General features: G+C 57.2%; 1 protein-coding gene across 2 annotated transcripts in view; it reads left to right on the top strand.

The window, feature by feature from the left end:
- The window catches only part of CROCC (ciliary rootlet coiled-coil, rootletin), a 45,249-nt gene extending 27,316 nt beyond the window's left edge, over positions 1–17,933 (top strand). For both annotated transcript variants that reach the window (XM_058718933.1, XM_058718935.1), the window contains 14 exons: positions 198–341; positions 762–1,000; positions 1,688–1,847; positions 3,352–3,519; positions 4,976–5,348; positions 11,321–11,490; positions 11,608–11,728; positions 12,032–12,195; positions 13,844–14,059; positions 14,712–14,936; positions 15,312–15,461; positions 15,775–15,975; positions 16,179–16,310; positions 17,046–17,933. In XM_058718933.1, coding sequence (XP_058574916.1) covers positions 198–341; positions 762–1,000; positions 1,688–1,847; positions 3,352–3,519; positions 4,976–5,348; positions 11,321–11,490; positions 11,608–11,728; positions 12,032–12,195; positions 13,844–14,059; positions 14,712–14,936; positions 15,312–15,461; positions 15,775–15,975; positions 16,179–16,310; positions 17,046–17,300 — 2,718 coding nt within the window. In that variant the 3' untranslated portion in view covers positions 17,301–17,933. The remainder of the gene's footprint in view (positions 1–197; positions 342–761; positions 1,001–1,687; positions 1,848–3,351; positions 3,520–4,975; positions 5,349–11,320; positions 11,491–11,607; positions 11,729–12,031; positions 12,196–13,843; positions 14,060–14,711; positions 14,937–15,311; positions 15,462–15,774; positions 15,976–16,178; positions 16,311–17,045) is intronic.
- Positions 17,934–18,604: the final 671 nt, after the last annotated feature.

The raw sequence follows: 18,604 nt of genomic DNA, 5'->3' as shown, positions 1-18,604 counted from the left end.
GAGGTGGCACAACTCTGCCCGGTGAATCCTAGTCTGAGGGAGAGAGCGGCTGTGGGCACAGCACTCACTGGGCATCAAGGGATCAGCAGACGGTGTGGCAGGCCCGCGGGAAGGGCCGCGTTTGGAGCCGACCCTCCTGGAAACAGCCGGGGGAGGGGGACGGGAGCACCAAGTCTGAGGAGTCCTGTCTGTCCTAGAGCACTGTGAACGCGCTGACGTCCGAGCTGCGGGACCTACGGGCCCAGCTTGAGGAGGCTGCCGCAGCCCACGCCCAGGAGGCCAAGAGGCTGCAAGAACAGGCCCGAAACCTGGACAGGCAGCGGGAGTCCTCCATGCGCGAGGTGAGCCGTTCCGGGCAGCACACCCTAAATGCCGCGGGGGGCCTGGCCCACTAGGGGCCCAGAAGAACATGTAAGGTTTGTCCCTGCATTTGAGAACGAGCGAACGGCCAATGTAGAAAGGAGGCGGTAAGCCTTTATTAAGCGCTCGTTGTATCTGTCTGGGACTCGGCACTGGTGGGGTCCCTGCCCTCTTGGTGTCCCTCCATAGAAAGATCCTGGTGGATGATTATTTCAGGCCCAGACACCACTAACTCCAGCACGCTCTGCCCCCGAATCAGAACTCACACCTGTGGTCCGAGTCGCTGCAGAGCCGCGGGGCAGGTGCCTGTGGCCCGGGATACAGGTGCGGGCTGGCTTCTGCCAAGTGCCGGCTCCGGCAGGGCCCGTACCCTGTCCCGTGACAACCTGCCACCCTCGCAGGCAGAAGAGCTTCGGACGCAGCTGCGCCTGCTGGAGGACGCCCGTGACGGGTTGCGGCGGGAGCTGCTCGAGGCCCAGCGCAAGGTGCGAGACGGTCAGGATGGCCGTGAGGCCCAGCGCCAGGAGGCCAGCGAGCTGCGGCGCAGCCTGGGTGAGGGCGTCAAGGAGCGCGAGGCCCTGCGGCGTTCCAACGAGGAGCTGCGGGCGGCCGTGAAGAAGGCTGAGAGCGAACGGATCAGGTGGGGCAACGTGGGGGCAGGGGCCAGCTCGGTCCTTCACCGGGCCCATCCTTCACCCTGGATCACGTCCCTGGAAGCTAACTTCACCCCCAGGGTTCTGGGGAAATCACACAGATGGGGAGTCTGTGCCCTTGAACCACAGCTGGCCACGTGGGTGGTTTTAGGCAATTTTCCCATCTGAAAGAAGGGGAAAGGTAGCAGCTGACCCCACCTGCTGGTGTCACCCTGGAGACTAGCCCCAACCCTGGAGTCACCTGTTGGCCTCTGGCAGCCTCGGGCCTGGCCCCCGGCCCCACAGGGCTTAGCTCATGAGGGGCAAGTAACACTTGGGGCACCTCTAGGCCAAGAGCCAGTCCGACCAACTCCAGGGATTAGGGAAACAGACTTTTTTTTTTTAAGTTTATTTATTTATTTTGAGAGACAGAGCAAGCAGAGGAGGGGCAGAGAGAGGGGGAGAGAGAGAATCCAAGCAGGCGCCTCACTGTCAGCGCAGAGCCTGACGCGGGGCTTGAACTCACGAACCATGAGATCGTGACCTGAGCCGAAACGGGAGTCAGACACTTCACCCACTGAGCCACCCAGGCCCCCAAGGAGAACAGGCTTCTGTGTAGATCCCCACCCTGCACTCTTCCCGGGACCCGTGGCTGCCGCTGACCTCTGCCCTCTGCCCCCTCCCCCCCACTCCAGCTTGAAGCTTGCCAACGAGGACAGGGAGCAGAAACTGGTGCTCCTCACGGAGGCCCGGGTGGCCGCGGGCAGGGAGGCCGAGGAGCTGCGGACCGGACTGCAGGAGGTGGAGCGCTCGCGGCTGGAGGCCCGCCGGGAACTGCAGGAGCTCCGGCGGCAGGTACCCGCCCCGGGCCCTTGCCGCGTGTTGCCTCTTGTCCAAATCTCAGAGGAATCCACGAACAACAGAAGGTGTAGACCCTGTGAGAGGGATCGGGAGCTGGCGAACACTTGTAAAGAGCCCGCAGTAACTATTTCCAGCTCTACGGGCCATACGGTCTCTGTCGCGATTACTCAACTCTGCCAGCAGAGCGAGAAAGCAGCCCGACACAGTACGTACGTGTGTGGGCGCGTGTTCCATGAACACATTGTTGATGGGCACCGAAATTCGATTTTATATCATTCTTCACGTGTAAGACATAATATTCCTGGGTTTTTAAAAAAAAAATTTTTTTTAATGTTTATTTATTTTTGAGACGACATGAGAGACAGAGTGCAAACAGCGGAGGGGCAGACAGAGGGAGACACAGAACCCGAGGGGGGCTCCAGGCCCTGAGCTGTCAGCCCAGAGCCTGACGCGGGGCTCGAACTCACGAACCGTGAGATCATGACCTGAGCCGAAGTCAGACGCTTAACCGACTGAGCCACTCAGGCGCCCCTGTTCTTGGATTTTCTTTCCACCATTTCAAAATGAACCATGTCCAACTATTTACAAACATGTAAAAACCGTCCTTGGCTCAGGCTTTCCCAGAAGACTTACAGAACAGGCAAGAGCCCCATTTGGCTCCTAGGCTCTACCTCGTCCAGAGATATCACAGCGTGACTACCAAACTCTCTTCATCTCCCACCAGGGCCCCCGCTTTACCGCTTCGGGCGCCTTCCTGTTGGGTTGAAGTCCTGGGAAGCCACAGGAGTGTCTGAAAGGAAGTCACATTTATGTGCCAGGCTCTTGCTGGGTGTTGTGCATGCAGCCCCCTCACTCTAGCGGCATGGGGTAGATGGGCCTTACCCCCCACCTGCTCCTGTGGGGAAATGGGGGCTTAGAACATACCTTTGTATTCCGCGCATCTGAGATTAAATCCCAGTCTGCTGCATGTGGGCTGTGTGCCTTTGGGCAAGTCACTTCTCCTCTCTAGGCTCCATTATCTATTGAATAAGGATAATGTCAGTACCTGCCCTGTAGACAGTTATGTGAGACTAAATGAGTTCGTACAATCGAAACGCTTAGAACAGATGTGGACACATGGTAAGCACTCCGTAGGTCAGGCATCACTGTAGAGGAAGGTGACCAGGAGGCCTGTGCTTCCTGCCCTGCAGAATTCCTTTTCTGATGTGGGTCCAGCACGCCCCATGATAAGTAGTTGCAGTGAGGCAATAAATGGAGGTGATTGGTGTCCAGGTGCCTGGCATGGAGCTTGGTGAAGTTATCTGGAGCAGGTCCCCAGTGGATTCGAGGTGGTGTTCAATGTCTGTGTCCCTGGAGCGGTGGGCCCTGAGTGCTCCCTGTGCCTGGACAGGACAAGGTCTAGGGGCAGAGTTGGACGGGCCCTTGCCACCCTGGGCTAGAAGGGGCTGTGGATGCCGAGAATGGATGCTGGGTCCTACCTGTCTGCTGTCTCTCACAGATGAAGGTGCTGGACGGTGAGAACACCAGGCTGGGCCGGGAGCTGGTGGAGCTGCAGGGCCGCCTGGCCCTGGGCGAGCGGGCAGAAAAGGAGGGCCGGCGGGAGGCCCTGGGCCTCCGACAGAAGCTGCTGAAGGGCGAGGCCAGCCTGGAGGCCGTTCGGCAGGAGGTAACTCGGGTGTGGATGGGGAGGGTCTTAGGAGGCAATTGGGGGGTACCCCGGGTTTCCTCCCCCCGTCAAGAAGCGGGTGGGGACTCCAATGCTGGAGTCATTCTGAGACATCACTTCCGAGGACTCGTTCCTGTCCTCCACTCCTTGAGATTCTTCTCCAGGTATAATAGTAATAACAGCTGCGGGAACTGTGTAGCAGGGGTGAGGGGGGTAGGGGGAGCTCTGCAGACATAAGCTTGTTTGATTCTCTCAGCAGCCTAATGAGGCAGGCTCTCTTACCCCATTTTTCACAGAGAACCAGACACTTAGGCTCAGAGAGGTCAAGGGGTCTACTCAAGATCACACAGCCACCCAGGTCTGTCTGACTCCCAAGCCTATACTCTTTCCATTCTGCTTTTCTGGCTGTTTTCACCTTAGTGCATCTACTGTGTGACCTTGACTAAATCACTTAACCTCTCTGTGGTTCAGAGCACTGATGGGCTGGGGGCCCTAGCATAAGTCCTGGCATCCAGGGGCTCTGTGAATGGTGGTTTCTAGTGAAACTGATGGCTGTGAGTGGTTGATTTATCCTCTAAACCAGAGGGGGGTGTGTGGGATCATGCACTCCATCAGAAAATAATTTTTTAGTACATGCCTCATTGTGTGATTTATTGATAAGTTATGTGCACTGAGAGACAGTACAGCCTAATGGTTGAAAGAACAGCCACTGGAGGGGCGCCTGGGTGGCCCAGTTGGTTGAGCGTCCGACTTCAGCTCAGGTCATGATCTCACAGTTTGTGGGTTCGAGCCCCGCGTCGGGCTCTGTGCTGACCGTGCAGAGCCTGGAGCCTGTTTCAGATTCTGTGTCTCCCTCTCTCTCTGACCCTCCCCCGTTCATGCTCTGTCTCTCTCTCTCTCTCTCAAAAATAAATAAACGTTAAAAAAATTTTTTTTTAAATAAATAAATAAATAAACAAACATTAAAAATATAAGAAAGAAGGAAGGAAGAAAAAGAAGGAAAAAGAAAGAAAACGGCCACTGGAGCTACTGTGCTTGGCTTTGAATCCTGGCTCTGAGCTTACTAGCAGTTTGGCCTTGGCACAGCTGCTCTGTGCCTCAGTTTCCTCCCTTGTAAAATGGAGATGATTCATGGTGGTAAAGTTTTTTGGGGAAAGTACTTAGTCCCTGGCACTGATAAGTCCTGTCCAGGGAAGTGTGGGCTGTTAGTTTATTACTAATGAATTGTATATACTACAAGGCATGTACACAGAAAGAAGAGAAAAAAAGATTCTAGTAGTTAATTCCCACTTTCCCGCGGATATTCCCGCACAAACTGCCTGGTGGAGGCCACTAAAGAAGCAGATGGTGTGCCAGCCACTTTTGGGTGGGTGGGCTCCAGGCTGGGCCTGGGAGGCGGGGCGTCGGGTTGGGGGTGGCCTTGCTGACCCCCACCTCCCGGCATTGCCCGACCCAGCTCCAGGGAGCCCAGAGGAAGCTGCAGGAACAGGAGGGCGAGTTCAGGGCCCGCGAGCGAGGCCTGCTGGCCTCCCTGGAGGAGGCACGCGGCGCCGAGAAGCTGCAGCTGGACCACGCCCGCAGCTTGGAGCTGAAGCTGGAGGCGGTGCGGGCCGAAGCCGCGGAGCTGGGGCTGCGGCTGAGCGCGGCCGAGGGCCGGGCGCAAGGCCTGGAGGCCGAGCTGGCCCGCGTGGAGGCGCAGCGGCGCGCAGCCGAGACCCAGCTGAGCGGCCTGCGCTCAGCTCTGCGTCGGGGCCTGGGCCTCGGGCGCACTCCCAGCCCGGCCCCGCTGCCCTCGCCGGGCTCGCCGGCCCGGGGCGCGCCCGCTGGAGGTGAGTGGAGCCACGAGGGAAAGGGCGGGGCGGTGGGCGGGCTTCACTCTGGCCACGCCCCCGGTTAGGTCGGCTCCGCCTGAGAGCGGGCTGCTGTCTGGGCCATGCCTCTCCTTTAACGGACCAGTCTCAATCCCGCCCCGTATCACTTTCCTTCCCTCTGGGGAGTCTGCCCAGGCTCTTCCCCTTCGCTGATTTGTGTTCCTCTGGTTGCTTCATTTTTAAAGGAGGTGCTGGTGCCTTTTTTTTTTTTTTTAATTTTTTTTTTTAACGTTTATTTTTGAGACAGAGAGACAGAGCATGAACAGGGAAGGGTCAGAGAGCGGGAGACACAGAATCTGAAACAGGCTCCAGGCTCTGAGCTGTCAGCACAGAGCCCGACACGGGGCTCGAACTCCTGAACCGCGAGATCGTGACCTGAGCCGAAGTCGGCCGCTTAACCGACTGAGCCACCCAGGCGCCCCTTTTTTTTTTTTATTTTTTAAAGTGTTTTTCAGAGAGAGAGTGGGGGAGGGGTCAGAGAGAGAGGGAGACAGAATCCGAAGCAGGCTCCAGGCTTTGAGCTGTCAGCACAGAGCTGGACGCGGGGCTTGAACCCAGGAACCGTGAGGTCATGACCTGAGCTGAAGTCCAACGCTCAACCGACTGAGCCATCCAGGCGCACCTGATGGTGCTTGTTCTTAATGCCCCTGACTCCTCTGAGACTTTGAGGCTCTGTCCTCTATAATTGATCCTCACTCCCTCTCTCCATCAGTCTCCCACCCCTAGCTTGATACCCCTCCACACTAGACTTGTGACCCCAGCATCACAGCCAGACAGTTACCTACCCGGCCTAAAACCTCTTCCAGCAACTCCTTCAGAAATCGTTCCAGTCCCATTTGTTCCCAGGGCCCCGTGGATGACTCCGGGAAGGTCAGCGCTGTGCTATAGCAGGGGTGAGCACACCTTTGGAGAGCATCCTTGTCTCAGCCTGACATAATTCTATCTTGACTCCTAGGGCCTAGAATAGAACCTCTGGAATCTTAGCACTGTGGGCAATTCACTATGGGATACTGAGTTGTTGCCTCTTCGAATCCACAGATTTAACCCCTGGATCACATTCGATCAGTTATGCAATGCTTATTAAGCGCTGGCTGGGTGCTTAAGACAGCTTCACTATGGGATGGAGCAGTAAACAGACTAGCGTTTCTGCGCTTAGGGAGTTTCTAGTCTAGGGAGAGGAGCAGACAATAAATGTGATATAGAGATGAAATAGAGAATGTTCTGGGTGGTAGTAAGGGTTGGAGAATAGGCAAGGACAAATGCATTCAAGGACATTGCTGGTGAGAATGTAAAACAGCACAGCTGCTGTGGAAAACAGTTTGGCAGTTCGTCAAAAACCTTAGATTCACTGGCTGCCTGAGTGGCTCAGTCGGTTAAGCATCCAACTTCCGCTCAGGTCACGATCTCGCGGTTCATGAGTTCGAGCCCCACGTTGGGCTCTGTGCTGATGGCTCAGAGTCTGGAGCCTGCTGCGGATTTCGTGTCTCCCTCTCTCTCTGCCCCTCCCCTGCTCGTGCTTGGTCTCTCTCTGAAAAATAAACGGTTTAAAAAAAAAAAAAACAACCTTAAAAAAAACCTTAGAATTACCATGTGCCCCAACAATTCTACCCCTAGATATATAACCAAAAGAACTGAAAAAGGGGCCTTGAACAGATATGCGTACACCAACCATTCAGAGCATCATAAAAGGTGGAATCGACCCGTGTCCATCGACAGATGAGTAGATAAACAAAATGTGTCGTGGCCACACAAAGGAATATTATTCAGCCTTACAAAGCAATGCTATTCTGATCCATGTTACAACAGGGATGAGCCTCGACAATATTATGCTAAGTGAAAAGTCAGTCACAAAGGGACGCTTGCGGGAAATACCTAGAAGAGACACATGTATAGAGGTAGAAAGTAGATTAGAGGTCACTAGGGACTGGGGGCAGGGGACACTTGGGAGTTACTGCTTAGTGGGCACAGAGTTTCTGTTTGCGGCCGTACCTGTCAGTTTGCTGGGGCTGCAAAACAGAGTACCTTAAACTTCAGTCTGTGTCTCACTGTTCTGAAGGCCAGAGTCCCAGATTAAGGTGTCAGCGGGACCATGCTCCTTCTGAAGTCTCTAGGGAAGGATCTGTTCCAGGCCTCTCTCCTGGCTGCCTATAGTTCCTAGGCTTGTGGCAGCAGGACCCAAGCTTCACTTGGCCTTCTTGTGTGTGTATCCAAATTCCCCCTTAGGGGCTCACCATACTCAACTATGAGCTTGTCTTTTTTTTTTTTTTTTTTTTTTTAGCGAGAGAGAGAGAGCAGGGGAGGGGTAGAGAGAGAGGGAAAGAGAGAATTCCAGGCAGGTTCCACACTGTCAGTGCAAAGCCCAATACGGGGCTAGAAGCCACAAACTGAGATCATGACCTGAGCTGAAACCAAGTGCTTAACTGACTGAGCCACCCAGGCATCCCCACGATGACCTCCTCTTAACTAATTACGTCTCCAAGAAGGTTACTCCCAAATAAATTCAATTCTGACGTGCCAGGGGTTGGAGCTTCAACTAATGAATTTTGGGGGGGCATAGTTCAACCCAAAATAGGTATGATGGAAGATTTGGGAACAGATAGTGGTGATGGTCACATAACAATGTGAATATAATTGGTTAGAAAGGCCACATTGGGGCGCCTGGGTGGCTCAGTCGGTTAAGTGTCTGACATCTGCTCAGGTCATGATCTTGCGGTTTGTGCGTTCGAGCCCCGCATCGGGCTCTGTGCTGACAGCTCGGAGCCTGGAGCCTGCTTCCGATTCTGTGTCTCCCTCTCTCTTTGCCCCTCCCCTGCTCACGCTCTGTCTCTCAATAATAAATAAACGTTAAAAATTAAAAAAAAAAAAAAAAAGGCCACCAAAATGGATGTAGAAAAAGCATTTGATAAAATTCAACATACAGTTATGATCCAAACTCTTGGAAAACTAGAAAAAGGTTTCCTTAGCTGATAAACTAGTTCTCCAAAACCCTACAGCAAATATTACATTTGACTCCTGTATTTAATATTGTACTGGAAGTCTCAAAGGTCCTAGCCAGTACACTATGGTAAGAAACATAGAATTAATGTTTTAAGGTTCAGGAAGGGAGAAACAAAACTGCCACTATTTACAGATCACGTGATTTTTCTATGTAGAAAATACAGGAGGGGGCACCTGGGTGGCTCAGGCAGGTAAGCATCTGACTTTGGCTCCGGTTATGACCTCATGGTTTGTGAGTTTGAGCCCCGTGTCGGGCTCTGTGCTGACAGCTCAGAGCCTGGAGCCTCCTTTGGATTCTGTGTCACCCTCTCTCTCTGCCCCTCCCCTGCTCATGCTCTATCTCTCTCTCTCAAAAATAAATAAACGTTAAAAAATTTGTAAAAAAAAATACAGGAGAAGCTACAACAAATTGTTAGAACAAGTAAGAAGCTTTAGTAAGGTTGCTGGAAACAAGATCAACATACAAAAGTTAATTATATTTTATTATATCAACAGAAGCAGAACACGTTTGTTGTTTACTGCCAACAGCAGAATTGATAAAATATCATTTATACTGGCACTAAGAAATCTCTCCCCCAAAGAAAACACCAGATCTAGATGACTTTACAGATAAGGTCTACTATCCAAGGAAAAAATAATTCTAATCTAATATGACTTTTATGGAGACAGCCATAAATGTTGTTGAGAGACATTAAAAGAAAGCTAAATAGGAGAAATGATTGTATGTATCAACAAATTCACTATTATAAAGATGTCAGTTCTTCCAGATTCATCTATAGATTGAATGGTATTTCGGCAAAATTCTTTCTGTGTGTGTGAAACTTGACAAGCCAATTCTAAAACATCTATGGAAAAACAAAGGCCAAGAAAGCCAACTCACTCTTGAAGAAAAAGAACTAGATGGCTAGGGGTAGGGGCTTGCCTTGCCAAAGATAAAAGTTAATATAAAGTTTTAGTAATTCAGGTGCTGTGCCACTGAGACCAACACTGGCTGTGTGGTCAAGGACCAGACCTGCATGTCCAAAGAAACTTGATCTGTGATGGACTTTCCCAAAAGTCCCAAAAGTATTTGGATAATTGAGAATCCATACAGAAAAATAAAAAAGAAAGAGACCCTTCCATCACCTTTTAGATAAACATCAATTTCAGTTAGATGCACTGCATTTTTTTTTAAGTTTTTTATTTATTTAGGTAATCTGTACACCCCTTGTGGGGATTGAACTCACAACCCCAAGGTCAAGAGTCGCATGCTCTTCTGACTGAGCCAGCCAGGCACTCCTAAGTAGATTTGAAGATTAAATACAAAAGGCAAAACTGTAGCTTTTAAAAGACAACATAGGAAAATATCCTTACGGCTTTAGGACAGGAAAGGATTTCTTAAGACACACACACACACACACACACACACACACACACACACACACACCCTGCTAACCATAATGTTACTAAATGTTACTTAATTAAAATTAAGAACCTAAAAAAAGATGGCTAGGAAAGCATATTGTATGTTATATGTATTATCACAGCAAAGAAATTTAAAAAATAATTTTAAGAGAGAGAGACAGAGTGCAAGCAGGGGAGGGGCAGAGAGAGAGGGAGACACAGAATCCAAAGCAGGCTCCAGGCTCTGAGCTGTCAGCACCGAGCCCGATGCGGGGCTCGAACTTGCAAACCATGAGATCATGACCTGAGCCGAAGTCAGATGCTCAACCTACTGAGCCACCCAGGCGCCCCAGTAATTTTTAAAGATACAGCAAGGGCAGGGGTAGGGGTGTTTGTGTGGGAAATGGAGAGCCCCGGTGAGGAGGTGGTAGGTGGGGGAAGGATGGGTGGGAGAGGAGACTCTGAGGACAAGGGACAAGTGAAGGTCCTGACTGGCAGTTCCCCTGTGAACACCGAGGGGACAGCAGGCACAGGGCAGTGAACAGGTACAGACGAGTGGGAGGTGAGGACATGAGGACAAAGGACACACCTGAGTAATCCTTGCAGGCCACTCTGTGGTAGGGGCCCTTGGGGGCAGTGGGTAGACATCCTGCTCCAGGTCCTGTGGCTGTCGACGGAGCTGTGGGGCAGCTTAGGTGTCCCTTGCGAAGGCAGGAGGATGCTATGGGCAGGCTGACGCCCTGCCCTGTGGTTCCGATGCTGACCTCCAGGTGGCGCCCTGTCTCTGTGCGCCCCTCCGGCCTCTTCAAGCAGACCGCGTTCATTTCTCTGCCTGGAAGTAGGGCTGCCTGGTTCTAAATCCCATTGTGGGATCTTCCCAGCTTTGAGACCAAGCAGATCGCTTAACTGCTTTGAGCACGTCCAGCCTGTGAAGGTTCTTACTCCTCAGAGAATTATCGTGAAGGTGGGATAGGCCGTCAGTGCCTGGCAGATAGGAAGCAGGGAGATGTTGAGGTGGTGGAACGTCCACCCTTGGACTGGGTCCTGGGTGTGCAGCCCTCACAGTGCCCCTGGTCTTGGCGGGGAGGCAGACCTTGGAGCCTCATGACCCAGCCTGGGATCAGGGACACGTCTGGGGAGCAGATCTAATGGAATGGGCCAGGCAAAGAGAGGCCGTGGGGAGAGAAGGGAACAGCATGCACGAAGGCCCTGGTCCCGGAAGAGGGAATGTTCTAGAACTTGGGAGCCGAGGGTCGTGTGGAATGGACGGCTTGTAAAAGGTGAGAGGGCTGTGCTAGGGTGAGCAACGGGGCCTCTGCACGACGGCAGGGAAGCTGGGCTTACTCTGAGGGGCCTGGGACCAGGGAAGGGTTAAGCAAGAAGGTGAGGGCCAGCGTGCGGTGGGAAGCTCCTGCAAGCTGCTGGGTGCGGCTCGGCGGGGGGGGGGGGGGGGGGGGGTGTGTGCGGTGAGGGGTGCGAGCAGCCCACAGGCACCACCCAGGCCCGAGAGGCTCGGGTTCCCGCAGCCCTAAGCATGCCGCCTCCCCCAGGAAGCGGCGAAGGGCTCAGCAGCCCCAGCCCCTTGGAACGCAGCCCTGGGTCCGAGCCACCATCCCCAGGACCTGCCACCTCCCCGGCATCCCCAGACCTGGACCCGGAGGCGGTACGGGGGGCCCTCCGGGAGTTCCTGCAGGAGCTGCGGAGTGCCCAGAGGCAACGGGTGAGGCTGGGTGTGAGCCGCTGGGTAGGGAACCGGGTGGCTGAGGGCCCTGCGAGGGGCTGCAGGTGTCAGACCAGGGGTCTTCCCTTCCTCCCCCGCCCCACGTCGGGGCCGCAGGATGAGCTTCAGGCCCAGACCGGTGTCCTGAGTCGACAGCTGGCTGAGATGGAGGCTGAGAGGGACAGTGCCACCTCACGGGCGAGGCAGCTGCAGAAGGCTGTGGCCGACGGTGCGGAAGGTGAGTTTGACCCCCCACCCCCGGCTCCCTGCTCTCTGTGCTCTTAGCCGCTGAGGTGGGACGTGTGGGATTGGCCTGAGCGGCTCCTCCGTCCCTGCCCTGCCCACCGTGACCTGAATGGGGGGCCGTCTCCTCTGGGGGTCCCTCCCTGGTCAGCTCCACTCCACGTGTGCAGACCGGCAGACCCTCAAGGACTCGGAGAGGCAGGCCCTGTGGCGGGCGGAGGGCAGGCCGGGCACCTGGAGTCCGGGTTCGGGTCTCGGGGTGCGCCCGGCCAGGCCTGACGGGGCTGGGGTGCTGCAGCCCGACGCCGCGTGGACGGGCGGCTGAGCGGGGCCCAGGCAGAGCTGGTGCTGCAGGAGGAGAATGTGCGGCGCAGCGAGCGGGAGCGCCGGGCCGCCCTGGACCAGGTGGCCGCCCTGGAGAGGAGCCTGCAGGCCACCGAGAGTGAGCTCCGGGCCAGCCAGGTAGATGGGAGCTGAGGGCCGGCGGGGGCAGGGGGGCGTCCGCCTGTGCTTGAAAGGCTGTCTGGGAGTCCTACTGTGTGCGTCTCCGTTGCCGTCTGCCTGGGTTGCAGCACCCACTGAAGTGAGCCACCTGTGACCCTGTCCGGAAGCCCGTTCAGATTGCACCCGCTCGCTCCTCCTTGAGGTCACTAGGCTGCAGAAGAAAAGGCCTGGGCTTTTGAGCCTGACAGAAGAAAGTCTGTTCAAGCCCCGGCCGTGCTGTTTATTGCCTGCCGGGTCTCGTTTTCCTCCTGCGTAAAAGAGGGAGGCCAGCAATCGTCTCCCAGAGACGATACACAAGTGCTCTTTTTTTTTTTTTTTTTTTTTTTTAAAGTTTATTTGTTTTTGAGAGCGAGCACGAGCAGGGGAGGGGCAAAGAGAGAGGGAGAAAGAGAATCACAAGTGGGGTCCTCACTGTCAGCGCAGAGCCCGATGCGGGGCCTGATCCCTCAAACTGTGAGATCATGGCCTGAGCCGGAATCAAGAGTTGGATGCCGAACTGGCTGAGCCACCCAGGCGCCCCGTGAATGCTTTTAACATATGGTGTTCAGGGGACGTCGGTTTCCTTTGTCTCTGTATAGCCACATGAGTGGTGTTCTGGGGTTTTTATATGTGTTTGGGGGACATCTGTGTACACGTGTCATGTGTGTGTGTGTGTGTGTGTGTGTGTGTACGCGCATGTGTGCGTGCCCGGGGCAGGACACCCTGGCCCTGGGGGCGACAGTCCAGGCCACCGAAGCCTTGAGCCCTTCTCATGCCAAAGGTCCCCTCACTCCTTCCCCCTTCCTCCCCAGCTCTCCATCGTTGCCCCGACAGCCCACCCCCTGTCTCTGGCTCCAGGTCAAGTTTGAGCTGGATTGTTATGTCTGTGGTTCCAGGTCTGGCCTCCGGCCCAGCCGCAGGGGCCGCGGGAGGAGGCCAGGAACAAAGCTGGGCAGGGGCCAGAGTGGGGCTGCCAGGCCCAGACATGGCAGAGTTGGGGCTCTGAGCACGGCGGCAGGGGGCCGGGCCTGGGGGGGGGGGGGTTCAGTCTGTCTTCCTGTCCTCTCCCTACTCCTCAAGCCTCTTTTTACTGTCTGACCCCGTGTGGGGGAGGGAGGAACATCATGCCCTAAAACCAGGGGGGGCCCAAGGCTCCTACCTGACTCAGCTCAGATCACACAATGCAGCTTCTGGGCCTGGCTCTGGGGAGTGATGCAGCAGAACAGGGAAGCCCTGGAATCTGCCTTTTCACCCTCCCTTCCCACCCCGGGGCTCTGCGAACACTTCGTGGTACCCCTGGGCCCGTGCAGTCTCCCCACTGCACAGATGTGCGGTAGGGCCACAGAGCAGGAAGGGAGCATCCTAGATCACAGAGCCTGTTAGAAAGGCCAGATCAGCCAAATCCAGAAAGCGCTCTGGGATCCTCAGGCCAACCCATCCTGTGAACATGCGGGGAGGTGGAGGGCCTCGCAAGGGTCACAGGCTGGCCCCAGGTCACACAGTGAGGGGTTGGGCCAGCCTCTTCAAGGCTGCTCCCCACTTTCTCCTGAGGGTCCTGACGGGGTGTGGGAGGCGCGGGGTCGGGGGTGGCCGGGCGGCCGGGGCCTGACCCCTCCCCCACCCGCAGGAGAAGATCAGCAAGATGAAGGCCAATGAGGTGAAGCTGGAGAGTGACAAGCGACGTCTGAAGGAGGTGTTGGATGCCTCTGAGAGCCGCACCATCAAGCTTGAGCTGCAGCGGCGCTCACTCGAGGGGGAACTGCAGCGCAGCCGCCTGGGCCTCAGTGACCGTGAGGCCCAGGCCCAGGCCCTCCAGGATCGGGTGGACTCCCTGCAGAGACAGGTGGGTCCCCATTACCCTTTGCGGGTTTCTCATCTGCACGCTCAGTGCCGGGTGCTTTACGGGGACTACGTAATACTCCCAACAACCCCGAGGCAAGCATCATCCTCATTTCGTGGACAGACAGACAGAGAGGGGCTGCCATCACCCAAGATCACATAGCTAATAAGAGACACAGCCAAAATTAGAATTTAGGACTCTTTGACACCAGAATCTTCATTCCTAGGAAACATGTGGGACAAGTTAGAGATATAGGTTTCACTCATGTCCCTTTTTTTGCCTTGGCTGCCAGGAAGCTCAGCTCTAACTAGAACGTTCAGTTACTCTGCTAGTCCTACAAGGGCACCCACCAAAGTCAAGAACACAGAACATTTCTGGATTGTGGTGGTTACCTTTTCTCCTCCCTGGCAGGGGAGGAGACCCTGGGGTCTGGGACATCCGGGCTTGTGGCACTCCGGGTGAGGGTAGTTAAACCCAGCAGTGGGATGGAGCCTAGGCTGCAGTGGGCTGAGCCAGTGGGAGCGCATGGGAACAACGAGGGTCGATGATGAAGGCCTAGGCAGGGGTGGGAGGAGCTTGGCTTGGGTTCACCGTTCCTGCTGGAGGCCAGGGTGAGAGCAGAGCCACTTTACTGTCCTGTCTCCCCTCCTGCCAGGTGGCAGACAGTGAGGTGAAGGCGGGGACTCTGCAGCTGACAGTGGAGCGGCTGAACGGGGCCCTGGCCAAGATGGAAGAGAGCGAGGGGGCCTTGCGGGACAAGGCGCAGGGCCTGTCAGAAGCGCTGGCCCAGAGTAGCGCCAACCTGACCAGCACCCAGGACAAGAATCTGCATCTGCAGAAGGCCCTGACCGCTTGTGAACATGACCGCCAAGTTCTCCAAGTACGGGGGGTTCCAGGGCCTGGCTGGGGGTGGCCCCAGTGAGAGCCAACAAGGGCAGGCTTGGAGGGGCCCTTGGAGGACAGTCAGTTGGGAACCCCAGGGAGCCAGTCCATGAGCGCTTTGAGGCGGGTGGGCCCAGTAGGAGCACTGGCCAATAGGAGGGGGCTTGGGGTGGGCGGGGGCAGTAAGAATACGCCTACTGGTATAGGCTTGAGGGACCCAGATCCAGGGTCCTGCAGGTCAGTGGGCCAGGCCTGCTGTCTGCCTCGCCCTCCAGATTTTGGGGCTGTTTTGTGGGTTGGAACCCTGACCCAGAGGTACAGAGTAGAGGGGAGCCTTTGCTCCATCCTGGCATCAAACGCCCCTGCCCCCCAGGAACGGCTGGAGGCCGCTCGGCAGGCGTTATCGGAGGCCCGGAAGCAGAGCAGCTCCCTGAGTGAGCAGGTGCAGACGATGCGAGGCGAGCTGGCGGACCTGGAGGTGCAGCGGGCAGAGGCAGGGGGCCAGCTGCAACAGCTTCAGGAGGTGAGGGCCACGATGGGCCCCTTCTGTCCCCGGGACGCCGAGGCCCTCGGGATGCAGCGGGACCTTCCGTATCCCCACCGCATCCCGAACCCGGGCCCAGCCTCCCGTGAGGAAGCGTGGTTCATTCAACCCGCGCCCCCATCACGCACATGGAGAAGCTGAGGCTCAGAGAACAGCGTGGCCTCGGGTGATAGTTCTCTGATGGGGGCCTCACCACCCCCCCTGCGGGGCCAAGGCTGGCCTCCCCATCCCCAAGCTTCAGACGCACGCGCACCGAGGCCCCGAGGCATTAGGGGCCTGCCGGCTTCCGCAGGTGCTGCGGCAGCGACAGGAGGGGGAGGCGGCGGCCCTGCACGCGGTCCAGAAGCTGCAGGAGGAGCGGCGGCTGCTCCAGGAGCGCCTGGACGGCCTGCAGCGAGCCCTCGCTCAGCTGGAGGCCGAGAAGCGGGAGGTGGAGCGGTCAGCGCTGCGGCTGGAGAAGGACCGGGTGGCCCTCAAGAGGATGCTGGACAAGGTGGGCTGAGCCGCCGGCGCTGTCCCCCCACTTCCTCGGGGTCTTGGCCTTACGTCCCCGGGGCCGGGGGCCTCAGGTGCCCTCCGGCCCCTGCTCCTGCTGCCTCTAACCTAACACCCCTCTCTGCGCCCCTCCCTCTTCACGGGAGGCCCCCCCCCCTTCCCCCCGGGGGGCCTTAACGCCCTCCTCCTCTCCCGGCCTAGGTGGAGCGCGAGAAGCTTCGCAGCCATGAGGACACGGTGCGGCTGAGCGCCGAGAAGGGCCGCCTGGACCGCACGCTCACGGGGGCCGAGCTGGAGCTGGCTGAGGCCCAGAGGCAGATCCAGCTGCTGGAGGTCCAGCCCCTGGCCACCCCCTCTCTCCCTAGCCCTGGACCCGGGCCCCACCCCAGCCCCAGGCCTGAGTGCCAGACCGTCCCAGGAGCTGCTGATGGCTCAGCCGGCCCAGGGTCCTCAACCTCCATAACCCACGAGCCCAGACTCTTGCAGGGCACAGCCCAGAGCAAGGTCCTAGAGGGAGGGGTCCTCCCCAGAGTGGAGAGGAGAGAGATGCCGGTTAGCGTGTGAGCCTGTGTGCTTGCGTGTTGTGGAACATGGAGGCGTGAGCGTGCATGGGAGTGTTCTGCACGTAACGGGACTCTTGTGCACAGATGTGACAAGTCTGCGTGTCAGGAACGTGTTCCAGGTGTGTGTGTATCTTCCTGTACCGAAGTCTTCCTGTCTGTAGATGTAGGAGTATTGGAGCTTTGCTCGTAGGCACGCGTCCCTGTGACCAGGGCCTAAGTACTTCCGCGCTTGCTTTGGGGCCGGTACGAATGTGGGCGTGTCCACGTTTGACTACGTCTGCGCGCATGTGCACGCCTGTCAGCGGGGTCACTGGGTACCCTGACCCCGGATTCGCGGACCCGGGGGGCCAGGAACATGGGGGACAAACCAGGATCTCTTGCTCCCCCCCGCCTGCACTGTCCTCAGGGGCCTTCTAGGCTCCCATTCCTGGGAGTGTCCGCCCCCCCCCCCCCCCCCCCCCCCCACGCACAGGGCCACACCCCTGACTTGCTCCTCTTCCCGCAGGCCCAGGTGGTGGCACTGGAGCAGGACCAGAGCCCAGCCCGGCTGGAGGCCGCGGAGCAGCAACAGCGGGAGGTGGAGCGCCTGCGCAGTGCCCAGGTGCAGACAGAGCGCACCCTGGAGGCTCGGGAGCGGGCCCACCGGCAGCGCGTGCGCGGGCTGGAAGAGCAGGTGCTCAGGCCTGGCCGGGTTCTGGCCCTGCCCCAGGATATTGCAGAAGCGCCCTCGGGGGGAGGAGCGGGAGAGGGCTGGCTGTGACCTCGGGTGGGAGCAGTCGGCGGCACCTAGGACCGCAGTGGTCCAGGGGAATCTGTGCTGGTCTCCGTCATGGCTGGACACGGGCTCAAGTGATGTCACCGGAACTCCGTCCCCGTGCTGTGGCTCTGCTGTCCTCATTGTTGTCTCCTGGGTGGCACACGTGGCCTCAGCAGCCCCAGCCTAGGTTATCCCGACAAGCTACCATCCCAGAGGAAAGAGGGGGCCTTTTTCCTTAGAGCAACAGCAGAAGTCCCAGGGATGACCCTTCCTGGCCTGCTTAGTCCCTGACTCCTTCCCAGCCATCCCTGACCTGACGTGTGCAGGACAAGGCTGCTTGGGTAGGGCCAGGCCTGGGTCACAGGCACCCCTGGTGGGGCTGGTGCCAGGCCTGCCTAGGTGATGAGAGTGGGGACGGGTGGCTCCTGACAAGATGCCAAGGAGCAGTCAGCAGCTGCCACGTGGGTCGGGACGGAAGGGGTAGGAAGCACCCTGGTGTTATTTAATGAGACCCATTTTTTTCCTGAAGCGGGCAGGATTGGGTCCCTTCTGGGGTCCCAGCTGCAGCCACATGCCCCTTTCTCTGGCATCAGGCCGGGGACCAGGCTGGCCCTACTTTCTCTTTCTTCCCAGGTGTCCACAGCATCCTTCCCCCAAACCTCCGGTCCCCCAGGAGAATGAGCCCCTTCCTGGGTGGCCCCCTGGACAGGTGGCCGTGCTGGATGCCAGGGACTCCGGTAGCAGCTTCTTAGCGGCATCGGGGGCCCCACCTCAGTCCAGTCCCCACCCCTGGGAGGAGCATCCAGGTCACCTGAGTGTCTGAGCCAAAGCCAGGGGGTCGGGGAGACCCCCTTGCCCCTGGCTGGCCCTAGAGCATGGGCTCATGGGAAAGAGGAGGGGTGCCTGGGAGTCAGAGACCCAGACCCTCCCCCCTGGTTTCCCAGAGATCTCTCCGCCTTAGTTCAGAGGGTTTGTCAGGAAATTCCTCAGAGTCCCTGTATTTTTATACCTTTTTACAATGTTAACTGTTCAGAACTGTTGTTTTTTTGTAACAAAAGACCCCGTTTTCTAAAAATGGTTTGTACAGATGTGTCCCCTTACTTCAGTGTGCCTTCCTCCACTTGAGAGATGGGTGGGGAGACACAGGGGGCCTGGGGCAGGGGTGCAGGGGGAGATGGGGTCTTTGGAAAGGCCCGTGGCACTTTCCGGCCTCACAGGATGCTGGCGTGGGGAGGTCTCCAGGGTCCCGCACCACCCATCCCATGTGACAGACGGGGCTGCTGAGGCCCAAACTGCACAGCCCGGCT

Source organism: Neofelis nebulosa, chromosome 2, assembly GCF_028018385.1.
Source record: "Neofelis nebulosa isolate mNeoNeb1 chromosome 2, mNeoNeb1.pri, whole genome shotgun sequence".
Classification (NCBI taxonomy): Eukaryota; Metazoa; Chordata; class Mammalia; order Carnivora; family Felidae; genus Neofelis; species Neofelis nebulosa.
This window is presented reverse-complemented; position numbering and strand designations above follow the sequence as displayed.